The 18,602-nt window shown below is 55.7% G+C and overlaps 2 protein-coding genes across 9 annotated transcripts; one reads left to right on the forward strand and one right to left on the reverse strand.

Moving 5' to 3' along the window:
• Positions 1–434: 434 nt before the first annotated feature.
• TRIM46 (tripartite motif containing 46) lies at positions 435–11,568 on the reverse strand. 7 transcript variants are annotated; one of them, XM_055100867.2, is made up of 11 exons: positions 11,355–11,527; positions 10,109–10,198; positions 9,737–9,998; positions 9,153–9,496; positions 8,307–8,450; positions 8,092–8,187; positions 7,127–7,380; positions 6,769–6,890; positions 5,449–5,751; positions 3,237–3,534; positions 435–1,591 (listed from the first exon to the last, which is right to left on the reverse strand). In XM_055100867.2, the coding sequence occupies exons 1-11, from the start codon at positions 11,415–11,417 to the stop codon at positions 1,198–1,200; spliced, it is 2,370 nt and encodes a 789-aa protein (XP_054956842.1). In that variant the 5' UTR covers positions 11,418–11,527; the 3' UTR covers positions 435–1,197. The 7 variants fall into 7 exon arrangements, with proteins under 7 accessions (XP_054956842.1, XP_008968486.1, XP_003817111.1 ...); XM_008970238.4 differs by lacking the exon at positions 10,109–10,198 and adding an exon at positions 10,743–10,783 and having other exon boundaries at positions 11,355–11,453; XM_003817063.5 differs by lacking the exon at positions 10,109–10,198 and having other exon boundaries at positions 11,355–11,568.
• Positions 6,448–15,994, forward strand: KRTCAP2 (keratinocyte associated protein 2). Of its 2 annotated transcripts, none has more exons than XM_034936835.1 (5): positions 6,448–6,610; positions 12,492–12,646; positions 12,756–12,819; positions 15,534–15,600; positions 15,842–15,994. In XM_034936835.1, exons 1-5 carry the CDS (start codon positions 6,463–6,465, stop codon positions 15,960–15,962), a joined length of 555 nt encoding a protein of 184 aa, XP_034792726.1. In that variant the 5' UTR covers positions 6,448–6,462; the 3' UTR covers positions 15,963–15,994. The 2 variants fall into 2 exon arrangements, with proteins under 2 accessions (XP_034792726.1, XP_003817116.1); XM_003817068.5 differs by lacking the exon at positions 6,448–6,610 and adding an exon at positions 12,050–12,163.
• The last annotated feature ends 2,608 nt before the right edge of the window (positions 15,995–18,602 follow it).

Below are 18,602 nucleotides of genomic sequence, written 5' to 3' on the forward strand. Positions count from 1 at the left end.
GCGCTGGCACCAGGCCCAGCCCCCTCCCTGACCCCGGCTGCCCCACCAGCCTGCTGCCCCTGGGGTGGGCTCCACAACACCCTGGGAATGGGGAAGTGGTTCTGGTTCCCTGACCCCTTTGGGCCCAGGCACGTTGCCTGTCCCCTCAACCGCATTCCCCCAGGGCCTGGTGCTGCAGGCCTGGAAGCCCTGATTGGGGCCTGCCACCAGCAGCCAGAGAGCTATGTCCCCTGGCAGCTGTGATGGGCTCAGGCCGGGCCAGGACACGTGTGGCAGGAGGCTTAGAGCACCTGGCCTGGGGCCTTCCTCTCTCAGGCACCAGATCCATTGGTTGCTCCTGCCTAGAACCAGAGCCTAGCACGCTGCTCCCTCCCGCCTACCACACCCAGCACAGAAACTAACAGGAATGATTGCGCTCAGGGAAGGCAGAGATGTGCCTGGCATCACAGTTTATTGTTTATAAACCTTGACAATAACACCTGTTGCTCAGCACAGGCCTAGCAGAGCCCACTGCAGGGGGACGGCAGCGGGCACCAGAGGCCTTGCCTGGCCCAACCCAATGGGAACACCCAGACTCAGCTGGGTCCCCAAGGGAGACTTGGCACATTGGCATGGGTGCGGGACAGGTAAAGCATGCAAGAGGGAGAAGAGGGACATAAGGGGCATGCGGCTGCGGGGTGTTGGGACCCAAATAAATAAAGCAGGATGACAGGGTCCCCTTCCCCTCACCAGGAATGCCTGGACAGCGTCCAGCCCCAAAGCCTGCCTGTCCCAAGGCTGTAGTTCAGCATCAACAGGGCAGGGAGCTTGGCAGGGCAAGGGCAGAGCTGGAGATTATGCCCAGTGTTCCAGGTGCCCTCCCTCCCAATCAGCCTGGGGGGCACAGGACAGGGATGGAGAAGGGGCTCTCTCCATGGCTTGGGTAACATGCCAAAGGCAGGTCATAGGGCAGACTCAGTGGGGGTGGGGGCCTGGCTAACAAGCAATGGAGAGAACGGGGGCCATCCAGAGAGGTGGGCAGAAGAGAGCCCCTGGGTCAAGAGAAAACTGTGGGAAGACAAGACACGGGAGAAGGAGCAGGGCCACATGGTAGGAGAGTTTGGGGGAGAAGCTGCCAGGGGGTAACAACCGGGCGCCAAGAGGTTTGGGGGCCAGGGCCCAGGAGGACCCCAGGTCTGCATGAGGGGCCTGGAAGGCTCAGTCCAGCTTGGCGAAGCCCCCAATGGTGACTTTCCTCTCAGGCTTAGTGCCCACTGGCTCCTGGAGCTGTACTGCGCCACCCCCGATGAAGCAAAAGGCAGGGCACACAGGCCCTGAGCAGTCCAGGGGGCACTCCAAGAGCCCACGGAAGGAAACAGCATCCAGGAAGGAAACCCGGCCCCGCTCATAGTCCAGGCAGATGCCCAGGCGGGGTGGCAGGGGCACTGTGCAGCCGGCTGTGGGGCCATCCCTCCCTGTCAGCCCTGCGTTTGAGCTTGCCCCCGACCCCAGCAGGATCTTGCCCATGCCAATGGTTAGGAAAGCGAAGGGTGGCGACGCCTCCACTGTGGCATCCTCGGCACCGCTGTCGTGCCCGCTGTCCGGGTCGTACCTGCAGAAGCGGGTGTTGGGGACGAGATTGTTGAGGGATGGAGTGACGGATGAGGTACCAGAGGGAGACGCTGGAAGGATGGAATGTTAAGGAGCAAGAGGTTGAAGGGATGGATTTTGGGTGTTGAGAAGAAAACGCTGAAGAGGCAGGGGTTAGAGTATAGGGTCAGGGGTTTGGGTTTGGTGGAAAGAGAGCACTGAGAGGAAAGCACATTGGCAAGAGAGGGGCAGGCGGACAGGAAAGACATGGCATTGGTATAGCCCACGGAAAGGCATTGAGAAAAATGGTCTTGGGGAAATCATGCTGGGGAGATGGTTCTGAGGATTAGAGGACATTGGAAGAATCCGAGATTAGTGACTAAGAAGAGAAAGGATGTTGGGAAGGTGGGTGTCGGGAGAGAGATGAGGGTGGATTGGTGTCACAAATGAAGGGTGTTAGAGGTATGCGGGGTTGGGGACAATGGGGTTTAGGAGGGGTTTGTGTTGGGGAGAAAGCATTTTGAAGAAATAAGGTGTTGGGGGATAGAGTGCTGGGGAGAAGGCTTAGGATGCAAAGCATTAGTGGGAGGGTGTTAAATAGGGAGTTGGGGCCAGGCACAGTGGCTCACGCCTGTAATCCCAGCACTTTGGGAGGCCAAGGTGGGCGGATCACGAGGTCAGGAGATTGAGACCATCCTGGCTAACACGGTGAAAGCCCGTCTCTACTAAAAATACAAAAAATTAGCTGGGCGTGGTGGCGGGTGCCTGTAGTCCCAGCTACTCGGGAGGCTGAGGCAGGAGAATGGTGTGAACCCGGGAGGCGGAGCTTGCAGTGAGCGGAGATCGCGCCGCTAGACTCCAGCCTGAGCGACAGAGCGAGACTCCATTTCAAAAAAAAAAAAAAAATAGGGAGTTGGGGAGAGGAGGGTTATGGAGGTGGGATGTTTAAGCGAAGAATTTTTTTTTTTTTTTTGAGAAGGAGTTTTGCTTTTGTCGCCCAGGCTGCAGTGCAATGACACAATCTTGGCTCACCGCAACCTCCACCTCCCGGGTTCAAGTGATTCTCCTGCCTCAGCCTCACGAGTAGCCGGGGTTACAGGCATGCGCTACCACGCCCAGCTATTTTTTTTGTATTTTTAGTAGAGATGGGGTCACTCCATGTTGGTCAAGCTGGTCTCGAACTCTCGACCTCCAGTGATTTGCCTGCCTCAGCCTCCCAAAGTGCTGGGATTACAGGCGTGAGCCGCCGCATCTGGCTAAGGGAAGAATTTTAAGATACGGGTGAAGGAGGTCTTGGAGAGCAAAGGTTTTATGGAGAAGGTATGTTGGAAATGGAGTGTTAGGAAGAAAGGACACAGATGCTTGGAGAGATGGTGTGTTGATCCAGAGTGACAGATGGTTGGAAGGAAGCAGAGATGGCTCCCTCTTCTATCATCCCTTTCCCTGACCACACGACATGCTCTGAAAATCAGTCCTCAAAAGCCCTTTTGCTGAGCCCATGCGTCTCCTGGACACAGGCCTCCCAGCCTGGCTTCCAGGCTCCTACTACTTCCTCCTAATCCCCTCCCAGCCCCACCCTAGCAAGTCTGTGCTCCACTTGCCACCCCTTCTGTGCCCCTCACTCCCACCAGGACCCCCACACCCCATCCCTTCCAGAGGGGTCTGACCTGGGGCTGATCACATCGGGGGCACCCTGGAAACTTTCTTGAAGCTTGCTCTCCAGCCCGACGCCCACCTTGACCAAGTAGGAGGCTGGGTCTACGGCGCAGGCCCAGTAGCTGCGGCCCTGGGTCACAGCCACGTCGCCCAGGACCACATCCACACTCAGGTGGCAGCCGGTCAGCAGCCGGTCAGCAGCCAGCAGCAGGGGCAGCCCTGGAACACTCCGTACTGCTCGCTGGTCCTTGCTGATAGCCAGCCGCTCTCGGCTTGCGCCCCAGCGGCTATCGAGGAAGAAGTGCAGGACTGGAAGGAGGGAGAGGGTTGAGATGGAGCAAGAACTTCAGGGACAAACACTGGCACTGGGGGCTGTGAGACTGCAGAACAGGGAACGCGTTGCAAGGGGGTTCAGTCACCAGGAACAGGCAGGGGGTTCAGAACAGGACATGGGAAACTGGAATGGGGGGCACGAGGAAAAAAGAAGGGGGCATTCCAAATGGGCGTGGGACCCCAGAGAGTTTTTGTGATGACAGTGGGCACAGAAGTCAGTGCTCCGGACCTGGCTGACTCATGGGGCTTCCTCGAACCCCTTACTTGTGGCCAGCCCCATGGACAGTTCCCACTATTCTGTTCCACCTGGTGACATTCCCATCACCATCAATCTGTGCCTTCCAGCCCATACTGTGGGTTCACACCTGGCCCTTATACCCAGCCCCTATTTGGGTGGCAAGGCTTCCCTCTTATGCCCACCCCCTGGAGTCCGAACTATTTTCTAGTCACTTTAGTAACATTCTTGAGCCCTAACCATGAGCCGGACACTGTACTCAGACTCCCATTGATCGTCTCAAACCAGTTGAATTCTTGCAACCCTATGAGGTAAGCATTATCATTTTTTAAAAATATATATATGTTTTTGAGACGGAGTCTCACACTGTTCCCCAAGCTGGAGTGCAGTGGCACAATCTTGGCTCACTGCAACCCCTGCCTCCCAGGTTCAAGCCATTCTCCTGCCTCAGCCTTCCAAGTAGCTGAGATTACAGGCGCCTGCAACCACACCCAGCTAATTATTTTCATTTTTATTTTTAGTAGAGACGGGGTTTCACTATGTTGGCCCGGCTGGTCTTGAACGCCTGACCTCATGATCCATCCACCTCGGCCTCCCAAAGTGCTGGGATTACAGGCGTGAGCCACTGTGCCCAGCCAAAAATAATTTATTTTTTACGTATTTTATTTACTTATTTATTGAGACAGAGTTTCACTCTTGTTGCTCAGGCTGAAGTGCAATGGCGCGATCTCGGCTCACCGCAACCTCCGCCTCCTGGGTTCAAGCAATTCTCCTGCTTCAGCCTCCCAAGTAGCTGGGATTACAGGCATGCGCCACCACACCCGGCTAATGTTGTATTTTTAGTAGAGATGGGGTTTCTCCATGTTGGTCAGGCTGGTCTCAAACTCCCAGCCTCAGGGGATCCACCCACCTTGGCCTCCCAAAGTGCTGGGATTACAGGTGTGAGCCACCTTGCCTGGCCTTTATTTATTTATTTATTTATTTATTTTTCCGAGACGTCGGAGTCTTGCTCTGTTGTCCAGGCTGGAGTCCAGTGGCGCGATCTCAGCTCACTGCAACCTCCGCCTCCCAGGTTCAAGCGATTCTCCTACCTCAGCCTCCCGAGTAGCTGGAATTGTAGGCACGCAACACCACGCCTGGCTAAGTTTTGTATTCCTAGTAGAGACGGGGTTTCACCATGTTGGCCAGGCTGGTCTCAAACTCTTGACCTTGTGATCCGCCCGCCTCGGCCTCCCAAAGTGCTGGGATTACAGGCATGAGCTACCTCGCCTGGCCTATTTATTTTTTTAGAGATCGGGTCTCGCTGTGTTGGCCAGGTTGGTCTTGAACTCCTGGCCTCAAGCAATCCTCCCTCCTTGGCCTCCCAAAGTGCTAGGATTACAGGCATGAGCCGCTGCACCTGGCTAGTATTATCGTTATCCCTACAGAAAAGGACTCTGAAGTTCAGAGAGGGTAAAAACTTGCCAGAAGCCACCCACACAGTTGGCAAGAGGCAGAGCTGGGATTTGAACCCAAGCAGTCTAGCTCCAGAGCTAGTGTGTGTGAGACCTACTATGTTATATGGCCTCTCTAGCGGCCACCGGAACCAACCGTCAGGGCCTAGGCCCTGGCATACCCCATGCCCTTTGCACGACCACCTGTGCCTGCTCACTCACCAGGTGCTGGGGGCGTGTGCAGGTGCACATCTTCACTGTATTCGCCGTAGCCAGCCTTGTTGCAGCCGCGGACACGCAGCACATACACAGAGCCCGTGTCGGGGTTCTCAAGCAGGGCACTGGTGCCCCTCACCTCCTCCCGCCGCTGCCAGCGGGTGGGGCCTGGCTGAGCAGGCACATCCGTGCGCCGGAACTCAACGGTATAGTGCCAGGCAGGTGGTGAATGGGGGGGCAGCCGCCAGCACAGGAAGATCTGATCATAGGCAAAGGTGCGCTGGGTGTCAATGACGGGGGCCTCAGGCACTGTTGGAAGAGACAGCGGGGGTCAGTCAGGGCCTGGCCACTGGCCTGGCATGGAGGGCAGGGGCAGGCAGGAAAAGGGAAAGCAGCGGGAGCCGGGGGGGTGAGTGTGGGTGAGAGGGAGCTGGGGAAGGGCTCATCTGGGAACTGGGCACAGGAGGGGCAGGGCAGGGCCCAAGAGAGAACGAGGCAGGAAAGCGCTGGGCTGGGGGTCAGGACACCTGTGTGCTAGTTCTGGGCTGCTGCTACCTCACTCTGGCCTGGAATAAGTCACTTCCCCTTTCTGGGCCTCAGTTTCCTCCCCTGTCAAATGAGGGTATCAGATCAGGTAAGTTCTGGGGGCCCTTGCAGCTCAGATATTCTATGAATTAAGAGGAGCCCCAGGGAGGGGCAGGCAAAGGCCACTGGAGCCCACAGGCAAGAGGGCGCCGAGCAGGAAGGAAGGGGACCAGGCTCAGAAGAGAGATTTAGGAGGCAGCAAGGTGGAAAGTGGGGACAACAGAGGGACAGCAAAAGCTGAGGGCAGGGGTTGGAGGTCAAGGGAAAGGAAGTGCAAGGCCAGAGGGCAAGGGTCACAAGGACAAAAGGTCAGAAGGGCCAGGATTACGCAAGCGCCTGAAGAAGGCAGAAGAGAGACAGGGCATTGGTCCATGGGAGGACCACAAGGTCGGGGCAAGGCAGGAAAGAGAAGGAAGCAATGAGTGGTTGGCTGAGATGCGTGGGAGCAGCGGGGTGGGAAGGGGGCCCGGCGGCGGGCAGGGCCCCCGGGGCAGGGCCGCTGACTTGCCTGGGGTGCTCCGGAGCAGAGTCCGCGGTGGCCACAGCCTACAAACAAAGAGAGGGAGAAGCAGCGCTGAGCGCGGTAGGACGGTGTGGCAGGGTGGGCTGGGTGGGAGGAATGGCTGGCCAGGCCGGGCAGGAGGCCGGGGAGGTCCCCGGTAGGCACTGCCCCCCGGGCCCGCTGCTGGGGAGGAAGGGAAGAAGGCTCTGGTTGGGCATGGGGCCTGGCCATCTCCTTACCTCGCAGGAAGTTAAGCTCTGTCAGCAGCTTCATCTCACGTCCCACGTCGAGCTGGCAATGGCGGAAGGAGGAGCTGGCAGCTGGCCGGAATGTCTGGAGGGCTTCAGTGGCTCGGGCAATCCTGGGATGGGGGCAAGAAAGGGTCAGGCACTGCCATGTGGGCAGTCTCCCTTCCCCTCAATTCTGTCTTGCTTGCCCCTAGAGCCTTGGGAACTGCTTTGGGAGCTAGTATCAGTTTGGCCTCATGAGAATCCTTAGAATGCCAGTTCTCCACCTGGCAGTACTGTAGACATTGTCCTAGATGTTGGTCACATCCATGATGTCCCTGCCCCCCTAGGAGCCCATGCCCCTGAGTACCTGTTGTGCAGCTGCTTGGCGGCTTGCACAAAGCAAGGCTGGTCTGTTTCCTTAAGTACTTCCTGGGCATAGCCCACCAGACCTGAGCCATCCAGCAGGCTCCGGTGCTCCTGGATCTGGGCGCTGAGACGGGCCAGCCGCTCCTGCTGGCATTCTTCAATGGCCTGAAGCAGTGATGCCCGCTTCTCCTCCAGCACAGCTCCCAGCCCCCGCACCAGCTGCGACACCTCCTCCTTGGCCTGCTGACCACTCACCTGCCCAGGGAGCAACACCCAAAGGATGCGTGACTTACTATCTTCTTTTTGGAGGCAGCACTTGTGCTGGCCTCCTTGGATGCCACAGCATGGCTAAGGTCACAAGGGATCTGGGGAAATCCTACTCACCCATTCCTACAGGGCCTGGGCTCATGGCTGCAAAGGCACCTCTAGATGGACTCAACTCCTGGTCATTTGTGCCAACCTTCCTGGAACCCCACATCATAATCCCTGCCCCTTAGTGACTCATCAAAATGAATGAGGCCATGGCTACCCTAATGTCCACTTGGACTGCACTAATTAATGTCCACTGGCATCTATGCCATCCTTAGTTGTCCATCCCCATGTCAGCCAGCTCAAGCAACCTGGCAGAAGGTATCAGTCATCACCTCACTCTAGCACTGGGAATGCGTGCCATCCTCGGTAGGCACCTGAGCCTGAGAGCATCTGAGCTACGAGTGGGGTTTTTTGAGCTATGCATGGGGTTTTTTGAGCACTCTCCTGAGCTATAGCCACCCTGCCCCCTCCTGCAGCCCAGGTACAGCCTGGCCTGGGGCACTGGTGTTCCTGCAAACCTGGTTTAACCAGAACCTGGACACCTCACGGGCTTCCTGAGCTAGCAACAAGGTGATTGGGTCATGATCACCCACACCCCCTTCCTGCCCCTACTCCCAGGCAGGGCCCAGGGCCTACCTCTGTGCCCTCCCTCACCTCGGTGTGCCTCACGGCCTCCTCCAGCTCACAGATCTGGGTCTGTACCGTGTCCTGGTTTCCCAGGATGTATGTCAGGCTCTTTGTCAGCTTGTCCTGAGGGGGAAGAAAGAGGTGGGCATCAAGCCCAGCTCTGCAGAAGCCAGCAGTTGGGAGGAGGTGCAAGAGGGTAAGACTGTGAGTTAGCACTAGGGTTGGATAAGGGGGGTCCTTACCTTGAGGGCCTGGTAGGCACTGAGCACTGGTGTGATCTTGTGCCCGCTGTGGGTGCGCCGCACCCGGCAGAGTTGACATACCAGGCGTTGGCATGTCTTGCAGTAGTGGGTCACCTCTTCCTTGTGGTCTGGGCACATAAGGCCCTAGGGACACAAAGAACAATGTGATGGTCAGACAATGGTGTGGGTAAGGGTGCTATGCTACCACTACAGCAGTTTGGTGCCCTCCTCCACTGGCAAGATGGGAGTGGAGACATCCGCTGGTGGTGCTCCACAGTGCCACCTGGTGGTACATACTGGCATCAAAGAGAGCCTTTCCTGCAGTTTCCGGGCGGTGCCCATTTCACCAGCATTGCACCTCCCTTCATCTCTCTCATTGGGATATATGGTAATAACAGTAATAATGATGCCAATTAATCTTTGCCTGGTAGTTAATAATTAACCTTGTCCATCTTGTTTACTGCTGTATCTCCAACACCTAGAATAGCACCATGCACATAGGTGCTCAATAAATATTTGTTCAGTGAGTGAATGCACACAGACCTTTTTAGTGTGCAGGTAACACTTTTTAGTGAACAAACATTATCTCACACCATCTTCTCAGCAACCCTTTAGGTATGGACATTGCAGGGCAGATACTACCATCCCCCTACAGGGATGTAAATGAGATGGAGGCCCAAAGTTGTTGAATGATTTGTCCAGTGACTTTGTTACAGATTACAGAGATAGGTGCTTAGCATTGGAAAACCCTTCCCACTTCCTTTTGGAAACCCACAATGCCAGGCACCCCCACCCACCTGCAGCAGCATGTCCCTCCCTCCCCAGGCCTTGGAAGGGCTGGCTCACCTTGGGTCGGAAGGAGAGGGTAGGCAGGGTGGGCTCATGCTGGGCCTTCTGGGTGCCCCAGGGGTGGAAGAGCTTGAAGCACTCATTGCAGAAGGTGGCGCGGCACTCTGTGCAGCCCTTGGTGGCCTCTAGTGGTGGGGGCTTGCACAACTGGCACAGGATGGCACCTCCCACACTCACACTCTGGCGGTACCGCTCCACCACACGCTCCAGGGTCAGGTTCCGGAAAAGCCCTGCCAGACCCCGCTCCCCAAGCTCCACATCACCTTGGCAGGCTGGGCACGGGAACATGATCACTTGGGGGTGCAAAGCACCTCGTTTCCTCCCAGGGTATGTCCCAAAGCCTGTGGGTGAACCAGGGAGGTAGAGGACATGAGAGTTACAGCTGGCTGGGTGTGGGGAAGCCTGTTTAATTAAATTAGATTTTCATTGTGCCAGAGCTCAGCTCTCATTAGAGCCTGCGTAAGCAGTATCTCCACCCCCCAGAAAGACAGACAGATGCCTCTGACCAGTGATGGACTTCTTCCATCTTCCTGATGAATAGCTCAGCGTTCCCATCCCCACCCTACAGGCCCCAGTCCCACCTGACTTAAGCAGCCGGTCCAGGCGGTCTGGCTTGGGGAGAGTTCTGCGGGAGAGGCGGGGGCTGCGGGTGGAAGGGGTGGAGGCAGGAGAGGTGGGCTCGGAGCTGGGGTCCCCACCATGTCCTATGTAGCCCTGCTGGCCCAAGACCTCTCGGGCACAGGCCTGGCACACGTTGTGGGTACAGGGCAGCACCAGTGGCTGCTTGTACATCTCTTGACACACTGGGCACAGCAGTTCCTTCTCCATGTTCTTCATGCTGGTCTGTGGAGGGACCAGGAGGCTAGGTCAGCGCTTGGACACTTAGGCATACCTCAGCAGCCCCTTGGCTGCCCTTGGATACCCTGGGGGTCTGAGGAAGGAGCAAGACAAGCTATCTGCAGCTTTTCCAGAGCACCTGCCTTGGGCTGGTTCACAGACCTTCCCAGACCTCTGTCCCTTGCTTCTCTTTCCCCGCTGCAGAGCTAAAGGCCCAGAGGAGGGACGGTTGGAGATTGTGCCTGCTCCAGCCTCAAGCCCAATCCCCATTTCTCCAGCTGCAGTAGCCCCAGCTGGCAGCCCCCTCACCTGCCTCCATCCCCCATCTCTGGGCAGCTTGCCCCTGGCATTTTTCTCAAGGACACCGCCCATTCTGCAGCTCCATGCAGACCCCCACTCCCTTCTCTAGCAGCACCCCCATGCCGTGATTCCTCCCGATAGCCAGGCGAGGTTGGCACTCCATCCTGCTCACTCCATACGTCCTCCTGCCGCAGCTCCGGCCTGCGGCCACTCCAACCTCCATTCCCCATCCTTCACTTCCCCATCGGTCTTACCAACCCATTCCCCTTCGCCCCAATCAGGCCATCCCGCCCTCTCCCGCAGCGCAACCCGGTCAGCGGCCCCCCCTTCTCCGAACTAGCGGGGGAATCAAGAGCCCCGCCTACTCGCCCCCTCCCCACCGGAAGTCCCCTCCCCCTCTTGGTGGCGAGAGTGGGGGTCCTCAGGCTATGCCCCACCCCCACACCTCACCTTGGTCCCTCTCTTCGCAGCCATCCCGGTCAGGGGCGCAGCTGACACAAAGGAGGGAGGAACAAGGAGGGGGGGAGGAAGTGGTGGGGGGGAACACGGTTGGCACCGCCCCTGGGAGAGCCAGGCACGGGTTGCCATGACAACCGCAGGCTCGGAAGCAGCCCTGAGTGGGGGTGCGTGGGGTGGGGTCTTGGGGAGGGGTCCAAATTGGGAACTGCACTGTGGGGCGGCTCCTACATCATCCCCCACCTGTCCTCAGTTTTCTTGGAAAATATCCAAGCTCACACGTCCCTCTTCTCATAACAGGGCCTTTCCCCTGAAGCCCCAGCCCCAGTGCACTGCTGGAGGCCACCCCAGCCCACCCGCTGCGTCTGGGCTGCTCCTAGCTCCTCCTCACGCTCCAGCACACCGACGCCTTCACGGCACTCACCTCCGGGCTGCTCCCGGGATTACCCTCTCATACCTGCATCCCGACCCTCCCAGCCGTTTCTGCCATCGCTAGCCCCCTGTCTGCATCCCAGCATCTTCCTGGATCCCCACCTGTTCCAGGTCCCAGCTTGCCCCAGAACCCTATACGCCCCCTCCCCTTCCCTCGACCCCACCTTAACTCACACTGATGCGGACCAGTGCGTCCATGATGGAAGTGAAGGTCTGCATATCCTCACCCTCTGCCATGGCCCTACCGTGCCCGCCCGCCCCTGGGTGCCCGATCCCGGCTGCGGCTGCGAACCCCGGGCTTAATGCAGGAGCCCAGTGGGGGTGTGAGGAGGGCTGGGGGTTGAGGTGTCACTGCGCATGCTCCCGGGACCAGCCTCGAACAGCGCCCGTCGGGGTAGGGGGTGGGAAATAGTTCTCCCCACGTGGTTCTCGAAAGCCGGTCGGGGGGTTGGGGAATATGGAAAGGTATTTGACGGGGGAGCCATTTCTTACATTCTCATTTTTCATTGGCTCCTAATTTTACTCATATAAAGCGGGGGATTAGTTTCGGAGGAAAATGGGTTCCTGGTTGGGAGCACTAAATTTTAGGTTGGGAGATGTTGAGGCATGGGGCAGGGAGGTTTGAGGAACGTGCACTAGAGATGAAAGAAATGGCAAAGAAGACAGAGATGGGATAGATGCCACAGGCATGGGCCCAATGACTTAAAGAGATAAGTGCAGCTTGTACAGAGTGGCAGCAGACGCACCAGGTACGAGGAAAGCCTGAGGACCAGGGCGGTGGCCGAGGATGCCCCCTCGACGCATTATTTCCTCCCTGTCGCAAGAGGGCGCTGCGTCCAGGCACTGAGAGGAAGAAAGAGGAGAACACGGGGAGTAGCAAGTCCGCGGTAAGCGCTGACGCATGCGCATAGCTAACCGCACCCGGTTCCGCTCGCCTTTCTTGGCCAGAGGCGCCGGTTGGACTCACGGGCGGGGCATGATGGGTAACAGGACCGGTGGGGTCCCCAGGAAGTCCTAGAGGGGGTCAGGGTTTGGGTGGACAAGCTTTCCTCGTCCTCTCCCGACAGAGCTGACGTGTCCTGGGTTCCACCGGGAGCGGGCATTTCCACCGGACGGGAGGGTTCGGGGTGTCCGGGGCTGGGGAATACGTAGGGGTTGCCGCGCGGTGTGGGGAGTTGGGGCGTGTGGCTGCAGTCCCGGGAGTTCTTGGAGGGGGTCGGCCCACCGAGCTTCCGGACCGGCTGATCTGCCCATAGCTTGCCGGAGGGAGGGCGGAGCCTGACTCTCCGTCCCTTCTCCCATCCCCTCCAGTGGTGGGTACAGGCACCTCGCTGGCGCTCTCCTCCCTCCTGTCCCTGCTGCTCTTTGCTGGGATGCAGATGTACAGCCGTCAGCTGGCCTCCACCGAGTGGCTCACCATCCAGGGCGGCCTGCTTGGTTCGGGTCTCTTCGTGTTCTCGCTCACTGTATCCTCCCTGCAGTTGGAGGGGGCGGGCCACGTAGGCATGTGCCCTTCCCCTTCCCCACACAGCTCTGTCCCCGTTGCACACCCTACTCCTTAACTCCCTCAACCAGGCCTTCAATAATCTGGAGAATCTTGTCTTTGGCAAAGGATTCCAAGCAAAGATCTTCCCTGAGAGTAAGTGAATATTGGAGCTTGAGTATTTGAACTTTCTCCTCTTTAACCTCCTGAAACATGATATTGAGTTTCCAGATGCTTAGGTGAAAGGTTGTTAAGGAGAAATATATTTACTGAAGCTGTCTGAAGACAGATGACGCTTTTCGATTCTGCACCTTGTATAGCTCCTGGAGTTGGAGCTGGAAGAGAAGGCCTTTGAAAGCAAGAAACTTTGGTACCTTCTGGCCAGCTCCCAGGGAAGGCTTGAGGGGAACAGGCAAATTTGGGCTGATGTTTTGCATCTATTCGCTGGGAGGCGGTCCTTGTTCCCACCAGAAGAAGCAGCAGGACCAAGTTCACTATGGAGTTCTGATGTGAAATTAACTCAATATTAGAGAATTCTACTTATTTGAGGGAATTGTGAAGAGCCTAAATACTAGAGGCACCAAATATCTATGGCAGCAGGAATCCTGACCAAATCAGAATAACTGTTAGATTATTTCCTGTTTGGAATAATTCTTGTTCAATTGCTCATGTAATCAAGAATTGATGATTCAGTTATTTATGGAGAATTAAGTTTATAAAGCAAATTAAGTGTCAAGGCCAGATTACTTAAGGAATGCCACGTGCTCAGAAATTCACAGCAGATGCAATCTCATGTAAAACCCTCATGTGGTAAAACAAAGATCTATCATGGTTGCCCTTAATCTTTTCTCTTTTTTTTTTTTTTTTTTTTGAGACAAGGCTTTACTCTGTCGCCTAGGCTGGAGTGCAGGGATGTGATCATGGCTCACTGAAGCCTTGACCTGGTCTCAAGCAATCTTCCCTCCTCAGTCTTACCAGTAGCTGGGACTACCAGTGAGTGCCACCACACCCAGCTACTGTTTTAAGTTTTTGTAGAGATGGGGTTTCACCACATTGCCCAGGCTGGTCTCGAACTCCTGGGCTCAAGTGATCCTCCTATTTCAGCCTCCCAGAGTGCTGGAATTACAGGTGTGAGCCACTGTGCCTGGCTGCCCTCATTTCTTTGCCCCCCTCTAGGACTTGCTTTCTCCGCATAGCCCTTTTGCAGGCTTCAGAGTTCTTTCCATCCAGTAGCCCCGGGACTTCTCTCTGTTAGATTTTGTTTCCATATGTATTACCTTCACTTGCTTCTTTTTTTTTTTTTTGAGATGGAGTCTCGCTCTGTCGCCCATGCTGGAGTACAGTGGTGTGAACCCAGCTCACTGGAGCCTCTGCCTCCCAGGTTCAAGCGATTCTCTTGCCTCAGCCTCCCGAGTAGCTGGGATTACAGCGTGCGCCACCATAACTGGCTAATTTTTGTATTTTTGGTAGAGATAGGATTTCACCATGTTGGTTAGGCTGGTCTTGAACTCCTGACCTTAAGTGATCCACCCGTCTTGGCCTCCCAGAGTGCTGGGATTACAGGGGTGAGCCACTGTGCCTGGCTTTTCAGTTGCTTCTGAAAGAAACCATTGGCTGGGTGGGATGGCACACGCCTGTAATCCTAGCACTTTGGGAGGTGTAGGCTGGCAGATAGCTTGGGCCCAGGAATTCAAGACCAGCTTGGGCAACATAGAGAGACACTGTCTCTCCAAAAAAATACAAAAATTAGCTGGGCATGGTGGTACGCACCTATAGTCCCAGGTACTCGGGAAGCTGAGGTGGGATGATTGCTTGAGCCCAGGAGATCAAGGCTGCAGTGAGCTGAAACTGCACCACTGCACTCCAGCCTGGGCGACAGAGTGAGATTCTGCCTCAAAAATAAAAAAAAAAAAAAAAAAAAAAGAAAAGATGCCATTGTGGTGGGGCAAAGTTCTTGGCCCACTTTGCCTTCTCTGCCCTGTCCACCTGGGCAGGTGGGGTCCTGCTTGTCTTTGCTTTTGTCCTCTCACCTTCTCTCCCATCATATTCCAGGTAACCTAAAATCCTTTCCTGCCCCCATGAAGAAGTGGATCCAAGCACTCTGCCCTCCAACCTGTGTCCAGGGAGCAAGGCCTTCAACTTCCACCACTGGTCACCCAGCTTAATGAATTGACTCTCATTGTCTGGCTTCTTTTGGAAAGGGTTTAACTGGGTTCCCCAAATGGGAACACACCTTGCCCTTCAGACTCTGTTGTCCATCACCTTTCCTTTTCCCTTTTATGGGAGGAAAGCCAGGGTAGGGAAGTTATGTGAGATTTGGGGCAGAGCTGGTAAAAAAAAGCATACATCTACATCCATGTTCTTTTTTTTTTTTTTTTTTTTTTGGAGACGGGGTCTCACTCTGTTGCCCAGGCTGGAGTGCAGTGGTGCGATCACAGTTCACTGCAGCTTTGAACTTCCTGGCTCAAGGGTTCCTCCAACTTCAGCCTCCTGAATAGCTGGGACTACAGGCATGTGTACCACTGTACTACCATGCCTGGCTAAATTTTTTTTAATTCAATTTTTTTTTTTTAAGAGATGGGTCTCACTTTGTTGTTCAGGCTGGTCTCAAACTCCTGGGCTCAAGTGATCTGCCCACCTCAGCCTCCCGAAGTGCTGGGATTCCAGGTGCAAGCCACCACACTCAACCTCCTACCTCCATGTTCTGGGTATCATTAAGGTAATCAGAATCCTCCTGCTGTAGTCACGCTTACCCTTCTAAGCAGGTTCCCTAGGATTCAGAGAGCCCCGGATTTCTCCTGGACTCCATGTGCAGATGCCTAGTATTTCCATTCTGACCGTTGCCCTCCTTGTTCTTCTTGCCTCCCTAGTTCTCCTGTGCCTCCTGTTGGCTCTCTTTGCATCTGGCCTCATCCACCGAGTCTGTGTCACCACCTGGTATGTTCTTGACAGCTGGGTAAGGGGTGTAGCATTCCGTTCTTTGGCATTGGATCCTACTGTGATGGTGCCAGAGTTTTTCCTTCCACACCTACCTCTCTCTCTGTTCTCCCTCCTTTGTCCTTCCCCGTTTTCCTAAACTTGAACTTGGATTCTTTCCTTGATGCTAGTGTCTTCCCTAGGAGGCACCAGGCTGGCAGATGCCCACTGGTGCCATGACCTTTCTGTCTTCACCATTTAGCTTCATCTTCTCCATGATTGGTCTGTACTACATCAACAAGATCTCCTCCACCCTGTACCAGGCAGCAGCTCCAGTCCTCACACCAGCCAAGGTCACAGGCAAGAGCAAGAAGAGAAACTGACCCTGAATGTTCAATAAAGTTGATTCTTTGTAGCTCTGTGAGTTGTGATATGTTGTGGGTGTCATCTACCAGTACCCAGCTTAGATGTACAGAATGTTAAGACATTTGGGCACCTTCTGTTTTCAGACCTTGGGAATAGTGAGGCTTTCCTTCCTCCCACATTAATTTTTACCAGTTATCTGTTGAATACTGTCAGTGCCACTGGAGTGGCATATACTTGTGTGAGTCTCATCATGGAAGAAAAGTACATGAATGTTCTGCAGTCGTGTTCTTTGGGGAAAGGGGTAAAGGCTGCAATGCAGGAAGTCCTGTCCGTCAGTACCAGAAGGGATCTTGGAGCAAAAGAGTAAAGGAAGGAAAGGTCCCGTATACCTACACTGTTTCACGGGGTTCCACGTGGTATCTTTGCCACTCCAGCTCCCTGCCTTAAGCAAATCAGCCCCCTGCTGCAAGTGCATAGGTGGGACTTCTCTCCTGATGCTGTCCCTGGGACCTATCTGTTCTACTCCAGCATGAACATATGCCTGTGTTTAGAAAGACTCCCCAGGTGGTCAACTGCTCCTAGCCTGTTTGTTCTGGTGCCTTCATTTTTTCCCCGTCTTGTAGCCAAGACAATGGGAACTTCCTAAGTTGTAGCGAAGTATATAAAACAATAGGAGCAAGGACACCAACCTCTGAGCCCACCTTGATGGAAATGCAGGTGGCTACTTGCACCCTGCCCTGTCTGTGCTCTGTCATGAGGAACAACTCTATGCAGAGTGCCTGTCCTAGGTGCCCTCCCTCGTGCTGAATGGCGTGTGTTTTAGGGTACACACCTCATCTTGGTCAGCTTTGTTTTTTCCAGAGCCTGATAATGGACAATAAAGACTGGTGGGTTGGGCCAGCCATGGTGGCTCAAGCCAGTAATCCCAGCACTTTGGGAGGCTGAGGTGGGTGGATCACTTGAGGTCAGGAGTTTGAGACTAGCCTGGCCAACATGGGGAACCCCATCTCTATGAAAAATGCAAAAATTAGCCAGGTGTGGTGGTGTGTGCCTGTAGTCCCAGCTACTTGGGAGGCTGAGGCACGATAATCGCTTGAACCCAGGAGGTGGAGGTTGCAGTGGGTGGAGATTGCGCCACTGCACTCCAACCTGAACGACAGTGAAACTGTCTCAAAAAAAAAAGGTGGGTTAGTTGAATGAAATAACCTGCCCTGACAAACAAAATCCTGTCCATAGGTGCCTGAGTTAGGGAATAAGACTCAGTGAAGATGAAGAAGTGAGTAGAGGAGTTTTGGTCAAGGATTAGAGGCCACCCCACTCCACTCCCATCTTTGGCTAGAACACTTGCCCTTGCGTAACCTGCCCAAGGAGGATGTGCTAGGCAGTTTATCCAAAACGCCTGCAGGGGGCGCTATGGACTCACGTCTCCCTCCTGGAAGCCAGCGGCACCCTCCCAGGCAAGCTATCCCTGAGGGCCGGGAGTGGCGTTAGTTGCTGCTGGGTCCGTCAGTGTGGAAGCCAGCCTTCTTGGAAGACTCGGAAGACTGATCCATTTGGAAGGACTGAATCCTGAATTAAGCCTCTTCTCCCCCTAGGCTGGGAGTGGAGGCGGAAAGTTCAGTGGAGACCAGAGAGAGCCTCCCTGAGAGGATCTGGCTCTGACTCACCTGTACTGATGGTTGGGGAGGGCGGTGGGTTGTGATGTATGAGACCCTCTGGGAGAGGACGAGGTTGTCCAAGTTGGTCTCTGGGCCTAAGGGGAGGCTGGATTGGCTCTAAGTCTCACTGTCAAACCTCGACTTTGTCCTAACCCGTAGGAGCACTGGGCAGAGGGTCAGGTCCCAGTCCAGGTGAGCACAGACACAGCCTAGGGCGGGGAGGGGGGAAGGGAGTGGCGGGGGGCGGGATGGGGGGAGACTGGGGATCCGGCCACCAGAGGGCACCATGCCTTCCACAACGAGAGCTGGCTTTGGTGGGGACCAGCAGCGAGCATCATCTCTATGGCTAGAGGAGGGTGGGGAGGAGCCGGAGAGCAGGTGCCAGGGCAGTGCCAAGGGATCTGAGCACCTACTGCCACCCACTGCGTAGGCACCACGGGCAGCATGTGGCCCAGGAATAATGACGCCTTCCTCAGGGAATGAGTACATTTACAAGGCAGGTTGGCGCCAACGTCGCAGCTCTGCACCCTGCCTGGTTGCAGGCTGCCTGCACCTGACCTGCCAATTAACCCTGGCAGGGGTATCACAGCCACCTAATCACCATCATTAAGTAAGGGGGCGTGAGGACTCCATGGCTGCCAGAGCCCTGAGGGTGAGAAGGGCAAAGGTGCTAACCTCTTGGCCCCTGGACTTCTGGGGCTCAGTTCCACCCCGGAGGAGGCGGTAGGCCTGAGGGAGAGAGAGGCGTCCCCGCCCCTGGGGGACAGAGGGAAGCCAGATGTTTCCTCCTGCTCCCTCACACGTGGCCCTAACACCCGCCGGCGCCCGCAGCCAGCTCCGGAAACAGGAGTAAATAATGCAGGGGATGGGGCTGCGGGGAGTGCGGGAGGGCGCTCGCTCTGCGGGTTCCTGGGGGCAGAAGGGATGCCTCCAGAGAAAAGGGAGAGCAGTAGGAATGTGAGACCAAGGGCAAGGAGGCTGACTCCCTGAGGACTGGCA

The sequence above is a fragment of the Pan paniscus genome, chromosome 1 (genome assembly GCF_029289425.2).
Source record: "Pan paniscus chromosome 1, NHGRI_mPanPan1-v2.0_pri, whole genome shotgun sequence".
Taxonomy (NCBI): domain Eukaryota; kingdom Metazoa; phylum Chordata; class Mammalia; order Primates; family Hominidae; genus Pan; species Pan paniscus.